At 46.6% G+C, this 16,306-nt stretch overlaps 2 protein-coding genes across 2 annotated transcripts; one reads left to right on the plus strand and one right to left on the minus strand.

Annotated features, from left to right (window-relative positions):
- Positions 1-732: 732 nt before the first annotated feature.
- Positions 733-1,167, plus strand: LOC125921588 (ubiquitin-like protein FUBI). The gene has a single exon (XM_049629191.1). It carries the CDS (start codon positions 733-735, stop codon positions 1,165-1,167), a length of 435 nt encoding a protein of 144 aa, XP_049485148.1.
- A 543-nt stretch (positions 1,168-1,710) lies between these two features.
- On the minus strand, positions 1,711-10,924 carry PSMD2 (proteasome 26S subunit ubiquitin receptor, non-ATPase 2). Its single transcript, XM_049628474.1, has 21 exons — positions 10,745-10,924; positions 10,229-10,285; positions 9,711-9,875; positions 8,694-8,815; positions 8,307-8,531; positions 7,860-8,018; positions 7,560-7,704; positions 7,314-7,374; positions 6,659-6,805; positions 6,382-6,488; positions 6,060-6,187; positions 5,748-5,835; positions 4,806-4,968; positions 4,585-4,686; positions 4,026-4,171; positions 3,688-3,771; positions 3,290-3,458; positions 3,106-3,200; positions 2,763-2,889; positions 2,205-2,323; positions 1,711-2,052 (listed from the first exon to the last, which is right to left on the minus strand). The coding sequence occupies exons 1-21, from the start codon at positions 10,877-10,879 to the stop codon at positions 1,870-1,872; spliced, it is 2,727 nt and encodes a 908-aa protein (XP_049484431.1). The 5' UTR covers positions 10,880-10,924; the 3' UTR covers positions 1,711-1,869.
- Positions 10,925-16,306: the final 5,382 nt, after the last annotated feature.

Here is a 16,306-nt window from a genome sequence, read left to right on the forward strand (position 1 = left end):
GTAGGTCTACTGACTCCCAGGTCCAGTACTTTAACTTTTAATACAGGTTTTATACAGGCTGCCAAATAAGAACAGAAAGAAGATAATAGAGACACTAATCCAAAGTTGCTACTCTCCAGCTACTCAAAACCTTGGACTACGATAGTGTCCACAAGTTTCCAAGGCTACAGAGACAGATTTGGAGTCAAACAAATTTAGATTCCCATCCTGGCTCCACCACTTACTATGTGATCTTGCATAAATTGGGTGAATCTCTTTCCAAACTTTATATCCCTCACCAAAACACGGAGATAATGCCTACCCCTTAGAGCTGTTGTGAGGTATCTGAGGTATATAGAACAATTATTCTTTCAACATTTATAGACCTATTAAGTGCCAGGCACTGCTTGTAAACTAAACCTACAGAAAGTGTTGGTTAGCTAGCTATGATTATCTGGCAGGGCCATATGTTCTTCTGCACTGCATCCACAGGGGTCCGAGCCCCAATTGGCAGCATAGCTATATTCATACCAACCCCACAAAGATCAAAAGTGATTACATCCCAGGAAGGAGGCCACTCCTTTATCCCATTGCTACACTAAGGGGAAAGTCAGGGTCAAGCTTTCTTACATCCAGTTTCTGCAAAGATAGCCCAGTAGATGTGAACATGACTAAACCTCTCCAATAGAAGCCTTCCAAGAGGCACAGAGGATCACAGGAGATAAAAATGTCCCTGGCTGTTCAGTCACAGACATGCAGCTCTTTGTCTGTGCCTGGGAGCTCTACACCTCAAGGTCACCAGACAGGAGACAGACGGTTGCTCAGATCAAGGCTCATGTAGCCTCTCTGGAGGGCATCACTTCAGAAGATCAAGTCGTACTTCTGGCAGGCATGCCCCTAGAGGATGAGGCTACCCTAGATCAGTGTGGACTGAAGGCTCTGACCACCCTGGAAGTAGCTGGCCACATGCTTGGAGGTAAAGTCCATGGTTTCCTGGCCCATGTTGGGAAAGTAAGAGAGCAGACTTCCAAAGTGGTCAAACAGGAGAAAAAGAAGACAAGCCGAGCCAAGCAGTGGATGCAGTACAACCAGAGCTTAGTCAATGTTGTGCCCCCCTTTGGCAAGAAGGGCCCAATGCCAACTCTTAAATCCATTGTAATCCTGGCTTTCCCCAATAAAGCCACATAGTCCAGTCAAAAAAGAAAAAATGTGTATATACATATACATACATATATATACACATCCCTTTCATTTAGCAGCAGAGAAGTTAGAAAGTAAGGCCGACTCTGCTGCTTCTTAGAACAGGGATTCTTCACCCAAAGTCAGTGAATGATGGGCTTGAGGTGGATGTGCATTGGCAGGGTGGGAGTGGGGGTGGGGATGGGATACACAGCCCCTCAGAAAGTTATTTGTAACAGTTTGTATCAAAATATTATTTGTAACAGTATTAAAATGTATTAAATGTATTAAATTTTGGTATTAAAATCTTCCTAGAAGGACAATCCATTGCACTTATCAGCTTCTTAGGGGTCCATGCCCCTAAAGATGAATCACTATTTAGGATGATTAAGAAAGAAGGGAAAAAGGCATGGAGTTTAATTTGTTCCATTCAGGGCAGCTTCCCTGCTAGCCTCGGCTCAGAGTTGCTATAAACAATGCCTTTTCACATCCACTCCCCACCCCAGTCTGGCCTCTGGCCACAACACCCCAGAAAACAGACATAGAGGGACCTCAGGGATAAAGGTCTTTATTCAACAAAGTTATCTCACTCAGTAACAAAATAACAGGAGGTACCAATTCCCCCAAAGGTCTAGAGCAGTGCACACGCCTGACAACAGGAAGCATGGCCCGCTGGCCTATCAGTAGCAGCTCAGAGTCCCTGGTAGCTACTTAGAGGTCATAGTTGGGGTTCTTCCGAAGGATAACAAAACCTTCCAGAATGGGGGTGACAGGAAGAAATTCCTCAGTGGCCAATTCTGCCCGCTCCCCGTGGGCCAACAATACTGGGGTTGTGTGTGTCTGGAACCCTGTGATAGTCTTAGGCTTGCCAGCCTGGCCCACCACATCCACTGCCTGTAGGGTGAGAAAATTGAAATGGGGGTGTAGCAGATGGGGGTGTGCAGATGGGAGTGCAGTAACAACCCAGTGCCCATACCAGTTTCAGAGAAACGGGTACGTGTGCGTTCCCCAAGTTCTAGACCCCTCCCGTCTGTTCAACCCCTCACCTGGCCCACACGGACAGACACCGGCAGTGGCCGCAGCTCCTCATCGAATGTAACCAGCATTCGGGGCTGCATGGCAGCCACCAGCCCATACAATACATAATGTGATTTGCCTAGGATGACTGAGGGAAGAACACGGGACAAACAGTTAGAGGCATCAAGGCAGGCCTGGCCTGAACCCTGGGACTCCACTCCAGCCCTGACTCTCTAATCCCTCAGTCGTTCAGCTGAACCAACACTCCTCCCCTCATATACCCCTACTACAAACCAGAGATGCCCCCACCTTACTCTACCACAGCCTTCAGACTTGATCATCAATTTCCCCCAGTCACTTTGGAGCAGAAACTGGGATCAGCTCTTCATCCTCGAAAACAATCTCTTTGAGCCAGATCAAAACTGTGGGAGATGAGCTCCATAAGGCCCATCACAGGCCCAAAGAACATTGGGACCCAGAATGGTACAGAGCTAATTTGGAGTCTTGCTCCTAAATTATAAGGTGGCTCTGGTAAGGGTGGAGACAGGGTCATGTGCCACTGTATGAGACTCTTGACAGGAACTCACTGTTACGGACATCCAGGAAAGAGACAAGCACAGTAAGCAGCCCCGCCACTGCCACTTGACTCATAAGCTGCCGGTCACTGTGGTAGGGACAGAGGGTGAGTGTGCCCTTCCCTAAATGTGTCAGGCCCTGGGGGAAAAAAAAACAACAACAACAGAGAGAGAAGTGAAGATCACATCCGAGGAAACATCACCTAACCTGGCCATATAGAAAGACCCCAACTCATTCATATACTCCCTCCTGGCTGAACTCAAAGTCCCCTGATGTCATTCACTACATGTCCCCCTTCCATCACCACGGATACCTCCCTTGGCACACTTTAAGGAAAACAGTTCTATTCCTTACCTGTGCCAAGCGCACCATAAAGAGGTTGTTGGGGTCCTTGGCATGATACTGGGCTAACTGGCGCAGCATTGCAGCCAGACGGGCATTATTGGTACCTGGAAACGTTAACCATTACAGAGTTGAAAAATGGGCCTCAAACATTCCCTCAAGCTACTTCTTTTTCTGACCTTTTTCTGATACTCACCACTGCCTACCATGCCCATGGCAAAAATGGAGTTGTAGGAAACTTCTGGGTCAGCATCATGGGAGAATTTGCTTAGGGTATCCAGGATGTTGAGTCGTGGATTTGAAACAGAGATTAGAGCCAGTGCTAAAGGCACAGCCCGTCGGAGTGTTGGCTCCCCATATCTCAGCTGGTGATAAAAGAGAGTAACAAGAGCATCACAGAAAGCAGTACAAACTCAGTTACAGGAAGAGACTTGATAGGTAATAGAGGCCTTTATCAAATATTACAGAAAGGGCATAGCAAAAAGACTATTTCTCAACCAGGAGAAAGGAGAAAACCCATCAGGAAAGTCTCCTCTGGGGAACTCCAAGCACCAAAACCAGTAGATATTCCAATCTCCTCCATGTGATACTTACCAGGTGGCCGAAGGTTCGTAATGCCATCTCTGCTCCAATCTCCTCCCCCATAGCAATAAGAGCAATCCCCAGCACAGCCACTCCCTGCAATTGAAGAGGCACCAGAATCCAATAAGCTCAGGGAACAAAAAGCTCACCCTTGACTCAAGTCCCATGTAAGAAAAAAAAACTGTCCTGTGGGGGCACACCCTGACCCTTATGTATAGAACCCTGCTTAATGCCTGTCTCAATACACAGCACCACCCACAGGGTCTGTAGAACAAACCCAAACCCAGCTCCTCTGCACAGGTATCTTTTCCCAGAGCCTGACTCAGAGAGCGCCCGGTTGCGCACAGAACCTGATGTGCTCCCATGTCGGCAGGGGCTTCCTTCTTGTCCTTGTCCTTCTTTTCCTTCTTGTCCTTGTCTTCCTCTTTTTCCTTGGAGTCAAAGTGTTCACTACAAATGTGGAGCAGCTGCTGCACCTTCAGTACATTCCCAGAGCCTGCAGCATGGTGGTAAGGGTGAGAAAGAGTAGAAAGGAGAAGGCACCAAAGAAAAGTTTATTCCAGTAATAGAAGTTAAGAATCCAAAAGCAAACCAGAGAAAGAGGGCGCCTGGGTGGCTTAGTCAGTTAAGCGTCTGACTCTTGATCTGGGCTCATGTCGTGATCTTACGGTTGTGACTGAGCGCTACATGGGGATCAGTGCTAACAGCATGGAGCTTGCCTGGAATTCTCCCTCTCCCTCTCTCTCTGCTGCTCCCCTATGCACATGCGCATATTCCCTCTCTCTCAGGATAAATAAACTTAAAAACAAACAAATAAATAAATAAAGGACTACTGAGAAAGGAAAAAAAGTCTGAAAAAAGGTCCAAGAGAGAAGTAAGGAGTCACTGGAGAGGCACAAAGACACAGACCTGCATAGGCACACACATCCACTAATGTGTTGGCAAAACTGCGGAATGGCTCTGACACAACCTCCAGCGCGGCCAGGATTGCCTCGATGGCCTCACCCTTCCCTACAGGACAAATTCAAGGAGTCAAGAGGACACTTCCTTCCATCCAGCACAGCTTAACACATAAGACCTCTGCTGTATCCAGTTACTGTCAGCCTTTGCCCAGAGAGATATCCCCTCACCCAAGTGGTTGAGGCCCAGTCCAAGAGGAAGCCAACGGGCATAGGTGTCCTTGAGCTCAGTCTCTGATTTCTCCATGATGGTCTGAAGGATAGTGGAAGTAACATCTCCATTGCAGGATCCCACTGCTATCATTCCACAGGCTAGAGCTGTCACACCTGCCACCTAGAAATAGGAGAATCAGTATTATATACACAAGTTATTAAAGTAGCTGTATACCTACCTCGATTCAAGATAGCCAATTCCTTCAGGCCACTGTAACCACACTAGGTAGTGATCCCTTTCTGATGGCATGTCAAAATAACAAGAGCAACCATTCACTGAATGTTTATGATTTATCAGCCATGTCAACTGCTCTGTACGCTATTAACATTTAATTCTCATAACCCCATGAAACAAGTCCTACTACTGTTATTCTTTCATTGATGAAGAAAATGTAACCTAAAGAGATTCGGTAACATGTCCAAGATCACACTGCTTGTAAGCAGAGGCGGCAAGATTTGAACTGAGGTCTTTCTGACTAAAGCTATGCTTTTAGCCACCATATTAAATTTATCTATTACTAATATGACTCTCCACAACTAAGAAAACTTAAGGTTGGCCAATGACTAAAACAACGAATGAGAATCAGCCACCCCAAGCTGGATTAAGCTACTCCCCACTCTAGCCGAGTACTTCCTCATGGACCTCAAGGGCTGGAACTCAATACCAAAATGTTACCTCTTTAACCTCAACACCACCTGGGTGGAACCACCAGTTCCAAGAGATTTCATTGAAGTGACACATATCACCCCCATAAACACGTGTGTGCGTGCACACTCACACACACACACACACACACACACACACACACACACACACACAGTTTTCATTACTTATCACAGAGTGGTAGGACACAGAGCACCTTCCCTACCTCCCCTAAAAGTCCAACAGCCTCTCCTCACCTCCATACTAGACTTGGAATCTCCCATCACAGGGAGCAGCAGTGTTAGCACATCTTCACGATTGGAGCCAGCGTAAGCCAAGCCTAGCCTGCAAAAGCAAGGGAAAGGCAGTCCCCGACACACAACCAAGGATAGGACAAAGAAGGAACAAAAAGAGGACTGGTCATTTATTCATCATTTCAACAGTCACCAAGAGCCAAATACTCAACAGATATGGTGGTAGTCTTGGCAAAACAAAGATGAAAAGGACCCAGTTCCTGTCTTCACAAAGCTTACAGGCTAAGTACTACCAGAAGAAGCAAGAAGCCTTACCCAAAAATGGAACCAAGTCTCATAGTGTTGCTGTTGTGGAGAACATAGTCTGAGAGCAGTGCTAGTGCGGGGTCACATTCATTCCGGACTCCAGAGTTCACAATGCCACAGGCCAGAAGGGCTCCTGACTGCAAAATGCAAATAGATTCTTCACTCAGGCTACTGTACCTTCCTCACCACAAAGGATACAACATGGACTTCATTGTAGCTTCCACCTTAACTGGAGTTGAAAACAGAGAGATCTTACCAGTGAAAGGGAGGCCTTGAGGCCCTAGAACATGGTAGGAGAATGTCCCCATTATCAGGCTATGCCCAGACCAACCTTGATGTAGTCCTCAGAGGAGTACAAGTACTTGTCAATCTGCGTGAGGCCACCATCCACATCCCACAGCAGAATCATGCCAAGGGACGCAGCTGCACTCAACATTCCTACACCAAGGAAAAATCTATCAATTTCAAAATGATCCTACCCTAAGAAAATTGTTACAAAGAGCTCTCTAAAAAACTGCCCTGGGGACCCATCACATTAACACATGAAACTAGAAGGACAAAAGAGGCGACCAAAGCAAAACAAAGGTAAAGTAGGCATAAAGTTATACCATGGTCTTTGTTTTTGTAAAGCCATTTGTTGCCATCATCAGTCAGCAGCTTGTCCTGACCAAAGGCTGCATTCACAAAGCCATTCACAAAAGAAGAGGCCAGGTTCATGCGGGCAGAGTCCACTTGAGAGCCACTGCCCCCAAATCCTGCACAGGAGGGAAATGAAAGGAAAGGCAGAAAGGTTTAGAGTAGCACAATAAAGGAACACAGCATGGTGGCTGGTCTCTGGCTCTGAACTGGCCCCTTAGAATCCTCTGTCTATGCCCCCAACAGTGACCTGGAGAAAAGGTTATGTAGGAACTCTTAGCTCTAAGGGATAAATACACTGGACCAAGCCACCACTCCAAATACAAGGTTCATAATTAAGAATCCTCCAGTCCTGGGGTGCCTGGGTGACTCAGCTAACCAGTTAAGCATCTGACTCTTGGTTTCGGCTCAAGTCATGATTTCACAGTTCATGAGTTTGAGCCCCACATCAGGCTCTGTGATGATAGCATGGAGCCTGCTTGGGATTCTGTCTCCCTCTCTCTCTGCCCCTCCCTTGCTTGCTCTTTCTGTAAGAAAGAAAAAAAAAAAAAGAAAAGAAAAAAGAAAGAAGCATTTAAAAATAATAATAATTCTCCAGTCCTCACACACATGGAGATGGCTACTCACTGTTGTTCTCTAGATGGGTTTTATAGATGTCATCAGGCACCTTGGGCTCCATAATATCCAGCTGAAGAGAAGTCAGAGGGTCACAACTGTACCCCCACTACTCCCCCAGCTGTCCCCTTCTGCTTTCCCACTGAATAGCAATTCTAACCAATGAGAATCTAGTTACAGTTATAGCCAGGGAGGTGAAATGACGAGTAGAACCACAACCAAAAAAAAGCCTTGATGGAAAAGGGCAAAGGGTCTCACCTCCCGAGCTAATGCCAAGAAGTTGCTGTTGAGCTGCACATTGGACATGATCTCTGTCAGGTCCTCATACTCCTCCACGTCTTCACTAAGCTCCAGAAACACCCCATGACGGCCAAGCATGAATGCCATCTGCTTCTGTACTACCCTGTGGGAGAGAGCCATCATATCAGCTCAGCCCTAGTCCACTAAGGGGACTGAAAAGCCCCTCCAGCCTTAACCAGAAACTACAAGTCCAGCTCTTCATACAAATGCCCCATCCATGAGCTCATGTCTTCCTTTGCCAACTTCCTCTCTACATACACATCCTTGCAGGAGGTGAAGATATCTTCTACCAGCTCCATGTCATTGAGCATCAATGCCAATCTCAGAGCTTCAGGAAAGCGACTGAACTTTCGGAACACACCCAAAGCACAGCGCAGTAGTGCAGAATTCTCAGGCTCGGGCACATAATTCACACAGCTACATAGATAGAAATAACAAAGGAGTCAGGAAGTTCAGGAACATTCATTTACCCCATTTAATTCACTTATCCAAAATAAATACTAAATGCCTACTGTATACCAGGCATTATGCTACATGCTAGACTACTAAAGAGACATAAGTCTCTGTCCTCAAGAAGCTCACAGACATCAACAAATCAACAGCAGCCCGATGCTAAAGATGCTCTGAGAGAACAGAGAAATCACAACTGAGAGAGAAATACTGGGGAGGGTAGGCCTACTACCCATCCCTACCATGTTCACTTACCTGGTAAGATAGAGGCAGACCTTGGCATATGCATTCTCATCAATGTCCTTCTCCAGCATGTCTACCTGCTCAATTTCCATGAGCAGGTCACAGGCCTCGTGCTCCGCGTTGTGGGCCATGTTGTAGGGGACGATCTCCTTCACCAGGGTCAGCAGTGGCTCCCGTTGTGTCTTTTCCGCATCATCTAGTTCCTGCCACTCCTTAGCCACTTCCCCTGCGAGATGCCTATGGATAGGCCCAGACCATTAAGGGGGCACAACTTCACAGGAAGCATTTCTATGGTTCAAGGAATTCAGTATTTGGGAAACGCAATACACAGGTACTCCAAGACAGAACTCAGAATTGTGTCTCAAAACCTTTCAGATTCTCAAGAAAGAAAGGTCTTACCTCACATACTCATGACCCCATGATGCCAATTCCTCTTGGGAGCCCACCAGCCGATACTTGAGACACTCACGTTCCCCACTCATGGTCATAGCCAGAACAGAGATGATGTCAGCAGCAAAACGCTACAAAGAAACCAGTGCTTTAAAGGCAAGTCCAGGGTGAGGGTAGTGGGACATTACGGAGTCAAGGCTAAGGTCGCTATCTCTCCAATTAAGTTGTAACTCTTCACCAATCTCTGTATTAGAAATTTACATACTTTATATCTAAGCTAAGGCTCAAGATAAGCCTAAGGTTAGTGTTGCTATCTCCCTTTTAAACCAACATGGCTGAAGAATGATAACAAGGAGAGAATGGAAAAAGATGGAGGCTCTAAAGTTTATTCTAGCTGCAATAATGAACTATTAAAAGGTTTTAAGAAGAAAAGATTTTCACAATCTAGAAAGACCATTGTGGCTGCTATACGAAAGACAAACTGTATAAGTCACGAACAAAAGGAAGGCAGCCAGTTAGACGGCTGCAGTTGTCTAGGTGAGAACTGAAGATTTCCTGGATTAGGGTTGTACCCTTAGACAGAGAAGTGACTCAACGAGGGGTTTATTTTAGAAATAAAACAAGTGAATGTACATGGGATATGAAGGAAACAGAAAGATCAAAGTTAAATATAAGTTAAAAATAGATCATGAGGGGTGCCTCTCAGTCAGTAGAGCATGTGACTCTTGATCTCAGAGTTGTGAGTTTGAGACCCACTGTGGGCACAGAGAGTACTCTAAAGAAAAAAAACAGATCATGAAAAAGAAATCCCAAGATCCACCATAAATGACAGAAAACAGTGTATTCTGAGAAGGCAATCCTCCTGTCAGCTTTTATCCCAGTAAAAAACATACTGGCATGATCAACTGTGTTAACTAGCTCAGATCTCAGGTCCCTTAGGCTTCCTGTGACTCACCATGAGCCCAATGGTCTAGATGAAAAGGAATTCCTAAGCTAGACCCCCACCAGCTTCTGAAACCGTTTTACCTTATTCTCCCCAGGGGGCATGTTCTCATAGATTTCCTTCAGTTTGCCATAGTGTGGACGCAGAAATTTGAGAGGCTTGGGCACTGAAGTCATGGAAGTTGTAGAAGATCGGATTTGCCTCCGCAGTTCCTCGAGGGCTGGTCGGTACAGAGATGTGTCCTTCTCCTGCTCAGGAGATGTTAGGGCTCAGACAAAAAGAAGCCACATCTCTCAAGTCAAACACAGGTGTTTACCAACTCCCCTAGGAAAGTGACTGTCTTATTCATCTGTGATTCCCCAACTCCCTGCTCACTGGCTGGTACAAAAACAAATGATCCCAGTTGAGAGTTTGTAGTAAGCTACACAATCTTTCAAATATCCTTTGTAATTCTCCTCTCTCACAACATCACCGTAACGCTAACCCTAAACAGTCCATCTTTCCCTATACCTCACATAGAAATTGTTGCCCCAAAATGGAATGAAGCAACATGCAGCAAAGATCCAAATATGTACCCACTCGTGTCAACATCATGACTCACCCCCAGTCGTTCCACGAGCATCTCCAGTTCATCCTGAAGTTGTTTGTCCTCCTCAGACTGAAGGGTTGGGGGAAGAAGTTCATCAAGAGAAGGAATCCCAAACACATCCTCCTCCCATTCACCCTGGGGCAGGTAGAGAGTGAACCTGCCTCCTTAGGAGGGACCAGGTGGACACGAAATGAGAGGAGGAATGGCACTCTGGCTGCAAGGCAGGAAAGAAGGCAACCTGGCTTCTGGGCCAGGCTGCGTGAATGTAGTACTAAAAAATAGGGGTGACATGACCTCCCCGGGCCCACCTCACAAGTCGGTGGTGAGTACTGGTGACGTCGGCGAAGGCGACACAGCGCGGAATGGAGGATGAGGGGCAGAGAGGCTGAGCGCCAGGAGTCCCGAGGGTCGCCCCATCCGCCCTCTCCCAGACGCTGCGGGGCCGTTGGGAGTCGGGCCCAAGGCCTGCGGAGCCGCCGTGACTCAGCCCCGCGGCCTTCTCCGCCTGCTCCCAGGGCTGCGCCTCACCAGCTCCTGCTCTTTGTCCTTGTCGCCAGCATCCCGCCGCTCCTTGCCGCCCGGCTTCTCGTCCGCGATGCCCGGTGCCGTCGCCGGAGGCTGCTGAGGCTGCAGCGGAGCCTTATCCCGGCCACCCTCCTCCATCTCCACAGCCACTACCGGCCTGCTGCGCGCGCACCGCTCGCACCGCCCCGTTTCCCATACGGCCTTGCGCGGGTGGCCCACAGAGCTCCTCCTCCTGAGCCAGCAGGCGACCGGAAACGCCGCTACAACCCACTCACCCCCGCGGCGTGGGAGTCCCAGCCCTCGGACCCCGCCCACGGAAGTCTCCCGAAAACTACAATTTCCAGCCCCCAGCGCGTCTTAGGCGCGGCCTGGCTTGGACCGGGAGTTTCCTGAACGCCACGCGACCGCGGTCTTCGATCCGGGTCAGCTAGCTGTGGTAGGAGCTGAACAAGTTGAGAGCCGAAGAAACCGTTCATAGGTCTCCTCGTAGCTGTGTGAATAGTACACACAGTGACACCCCAGTTGGCTCCGTAGTGGGACAGACGGACGAGATTCTTCAAATCCCGCACTGTGTGAAATCTGTAATCTGTATCTACTGCCTCCCCACACACCCACACCATGGCGGAATATTAGCCTGATAACATTCTCCCCCCAGTTGAAGGAGAGTGCTCTAATACTACCTTAAGAATACGATAAATCTTAAATCCACCCGTGGAGCCATTTCGAGTAGAAATCAATTAATATAGTCCTATACTCCAATGCTAAATTCTGGAACTAAAACCAGATCAAGACAAGGTCTTTGGGCAAACTTCAGTCTTTTGGTCTTCCTCTCTCTGTTACGATTTGGAAGGTGTGCGAAGGTCACTGTTTATGTCAGGAGTGGTTTTGAATGATACATGATGTTTTCACAGCCTTTTGAATTTGGTAAGGTTATGTCCATTTTACAGAAGAAATCATATAGTAAGTAGTAGAATCAGGATTTGAACCTTGATCATTCAGTCTTCCAAGCTGGTAATTATTTCAAGCAAACCTCCATGTTTCTTCTTCTTCTTGGACCACGTGTATGCATCTAGAAGGTGAAAGAAGAGGAAGCCCCCTTCATCTGGTGGGAACACTTACCATTTGACCTGGGGTCTTTATTCTGGGTTCTGAGGCATTAAAGAATGCAGAAAATGTTTGTTTAAAAAAAAAACAAAACATCTAGCACAGTGTGGCTAGCTCTGAAAGAATGTTGGCTGAATATTTGTATAGATGTAAAGATCTGAAGCCTATTTTAAAACCTATTGCTTTCTTCACTCAGTGGTTGGATTCTGGGGATGACCTTCCATTTCCATCACCAATGACTAGCTCTGGTCTGCTGAACGAAGTTGGGCAGTCCATAGCTGTTCTGCTTAGTCTATCTGTGGCTTCAAGATGTCCATACATTGCCAAGCTTTCTTCAGTCATTTGTAGAGGTATTTCTCCTAAATCTCTCCTTTTTCCATGACTTCCTTCTATCAGATCTCAGATTTTGTCTTTTATACCAGTCATATCCCAACCAGTACCTTAGAGGAGATGGGGTGATACACACAAAGCACAGGCCATTAATGGCTAGTGCCTCCAGATGAAAAGTAAATGGATGTTTATTGTACTATGTTTCAACTTTTTTATAGTTTTGAAATGTTTCAAAATAAAAAGTTGTGGGGGGCAGGGGGAAGGGGGTAAGAGAACATAAGCTTTAGAGAGCAACAGACCTGGTGTTTAAAACCACATTCTGCCCTTCACTAGCTGTGATACTTAGGCAAGCTCTCTAACCTCTCTCAGACAGGTTTCTGTCTCCATGAAATGTGGGTAATAAAGTATCTCCCTTGTAAGCTGTGTGTTGAAAATGAAATAAGACAATGTATATAAAGTGCCTAGCTGGGTGCCTGGCAACTGGAAAGGAGCCAATTGTCATTTTTCAACTACCTCAAATCTTCAAGACTGAAATAAACATGGTTGTCCCCTGCTCCCCACTTCCAACTACACAAGCCCCCAATCCTCTCTAGCCAAATATAAATGTCTGCCAATTATTTCCAAGGCCCCGTGATAATATTGATGTCCTGCCTCAAACTTCTTTTCCGTCAAATTGCCCTCCTAGAAACACTCCTTCCTATCATTTGGCCGAACTCCCAGCCTTGTGGCCACATTGCTCTCTAATTAAGGGGATCCCATCACCTGTCCCTTCCTACCACCTTCCTTCAAACTGCATCCATAAGCCACCCATGCTACTACCCCCAAACTCATGGCTTGAGCTATAGAGCTACACATCTTGTGTATGGTTCCACTCCTTTGAAAACCATTCAACCCAAAGCATGATTTACATAACACCAGAAGCGCTCCTGGCAGGACACTGCATTGCACTGTATCCACTGGGTTGCTACATTCTTTGTGTGATATTTCTCAAATAGATTGCATTGTGGCCCTTCTGACTTTTAATTCCCAGGACTGACAGTGGATGTTACAGCCTCCTCTTTTCATAAGCACTGTTACAACTTCCCTTCTCCAGACTCTAACCTTTCATCATGCGCCTTTCACCTGATCATCCTAAACCTTTCACCATTTCTGAACGTGCCCTGCCCCTTCAAGATGATTGGCCTTTTCACATGGCTATTCTTTCTGTATAGAATGCCCTTCACTGTTTTTCAGCTAGCAATTCTCCCATCCTCTGTACTCCAGCCCAATGTTATGTAAGAAGCTTTTCCTGTTCTATTCTTCAAGTTTTTCGTTTCTTGCCCCCCACCATGCTTCATACATATCTCTCTTTCTCTAGATTCTGAGCTGTTAAAAGACAAGAACTGCTTCTTATTCATCTTTTGCCCCTAGCACCAACCTAATGCCTGGCTTGTGGTAAGCCTTGACAAATATTTATTGAATGAATGAATTCATTTTGCATTCAGCTTCAGGTCATCTTTATGTAAAATAATGGCCCATTAGGAGTCTCTTTGGAGCTCAGAGCTGGGCATCAAGAAACTGTTTGGCGGGGCGCCTGGGTGACTCAGTCGGTTAAGCATCCGACTTCGGCTCAGATCATGATCTCACGGTTCATGGGTTCAAGCCCCATGTTGGGCTCTGTGCTGACAGCTCAGAGCCTGGAGCCTGCTTCAGATTCTGTGTCTCCATCTCTCTCTGCCCTGCTCGCTCTCTCGCTCTCTCTAAGAATAAACATTTAAAATTTTTTTAAAAAAACTGTTTGGATTCTCCATTTGTGAATCATGATAGGCCCACTGAAACTGCTTATTTTATCAGGGACTCTCTTCCAACCTAAAATTTTCAGAATGCTACCAAGTGTGAAATCATATTGTTTGGCATATGTTGCCTTATCGGGCATGAGAATTAGTCAGACTTCTCAATGGGACAGTGTAGGGGATGGCCTAGCACCTTACCAACAACTGTTCTCATGTGTCCACCTGGGAGCAGTATACTTTATTTCCCCTTCCGCCTTAACACATCAGAGCATATCACAGATGCATATTCATCAATTTGTCAGGGCCACTAAGGGTGAAGATTACATCTGTTACCTGATGTTCACTCTGCCTTGCCTCTGGAACCAAGCACCTGCAGAGTGTTCAACAAACAGGTGCTACCTGGCTTAATTTCAACTCAACATGTGTTTAGGTTCCCTGCAGCTGCCTGGTTGTCTCATATGCCTGGCCCAGGGTAGCTGGATGGCATGGAAATGCACCTGCTGGTGATGGTCTGACACAGAAGTGCAGTGACATTGACCAGAAGACAGATGTTTACGCATGAGTCTAAACTCAGTCACGACCTAGAAGACTAAATGGTGGTGATTAAGAACATCTGAGCTCCGAGTCTGACTTTAATGCAATCTGTCTTATCCGACGTTGGAAATTACCTAATTTTTTCCTTAGTTTCTCCACTCGTAAAATAGAGACAATTACAGAACCTTCTTATAAGTTGTTGTGGGAATTTAATGAGATGATTTTAAAGTACTTAGAACCAGCTTAGCAAAATAGGGACTTAGTAAATGAAAGCTGACCTTTGGCCTTTTTGCACATATGGAGCTTCACTGCCACAGTGGCCCACTAGTCAGCATCCTAAAGCGGCCTCTGAAATCAGATGTAAAGGGAAGAGCTGCCAACCCTCTCTCCTCACCCATTATGATCTCTGACATTATAGATCTCATTCTCTGTGCAACACCCAAACTTCACATGTTACTTCCTAATATTTCTGAATATTTGCTAAGCCCATGAATTTACTGCTTAAAACACTAATACTGAACTGGTCCCCACAGATCATCTCATCCAACCCACTTGTTTTACAGACTGCTAAGGAAACTGAGCCCTGAAGCAGGCATGAGCCATGCCTAGTGTCACACAGCTAAGAAGTGGCAGAGCTGGAACCAGAACCAGGTCTCCAGGCATGATGGCCCTCTTCTCTCCAGTACACTTTGCTGTCTCTCCCAGAGTCCTGCTTTCAGAGGCTCAGCCATGTTTTCCCTTGGTCTTAGAGATCCTGAGGCCACCGTCTTCCTTTCTGAGCAGGTAGCACCTCCAAGTAACATGACAGGGGCCCACATACAGCTCTTTATGGGGACAGGACACAGACTGTGGGGCACATGTGCCAATACCCAGGGATCAGGGCCTCAGCAGTAATCCCTGCCAGAGCTTCACTTACCCTTCCAAACTCAACAGACACACCTCTGTTTAGACTTTGGAGAGCACTGAGTTTTAAAGGCAACTGTGATGATTCTTTCCACTGTCTTGCTCTGGTTCTCGTTTTTCAGACAAAGAAACTGGGGCTCGTGGAGGTTAGAGGGAACAAGCTCAAGCTCCTACAGCTTTCCAAGCTTCAATTTCAATCCAGGCCTCTTTAACGGTAGTGAAGTACTGAGGGTTAGATCTGTAAAATGGAAACTGGAGCACTTATAAAATATGGTTGCTATGGGGATCAGATGAGCTCATGAAGGTGAAACCACCAGTAGAACAACCTGAGGGAAGGAACCATCTTCATCTTTGCGTTGCCCATGCCTGGCACACCGTGGGTAACAAATGCGCTTAAAAAAAATAATAAACCCATGAATGCATAAATTAATAAGTGAATGAATAAAAAAATGAGGCACTTAGCAGAGGCGCCTGGAACACAAGAGGTATTCAGTAAATGCTCCTTTTCCCCTCCCTTGCTCAGGAGGGTGGCAGCCAGACCCACGGTCTCTGCCTAACTCTTGGTAGGCCTTGATGGGGGTGTGTGGTGGATAAGTGACTCTCAGGAGTACTGAGGCTATGGAGAAATGCATGTCTTCTTGGCCATAAGCAGAGACAGTGTTCTGAGCTCCAGGGAATGGCATGCTACCTTGGCCAGGGCTTTCCTCCACTGTAGGGTAAGGGCCACCCATCTTCCAAGGTGACCTTGGCCCAGTAGTTACCCAGACTCAGTGTTAGGCCTGGCTGCATGCACCAGTGGAGGGCAGTGGCAAATCTTTCCAGTGATGAAGATATGACCACCAGAGAAAGTACTCCACCCGGCCAAACTCAACTTCATTCCATTCTTTCATCCTGACTCTCTTTCTCTGTCTTCTTGGGAGCT

This window comes from Panthera uncia, chromosome C2 (genome assembly GCF_023721935.1).
Source record: "Panthera uncia isolate 11264 chromosome C2, Puncia_PCG_1.0, whole genome shotgun sequence".
NCBI lineage: Eukaryota > Metazoa > Chordata > Mammalia > Carnivora > Felidae > Panthera > Panthera uncia.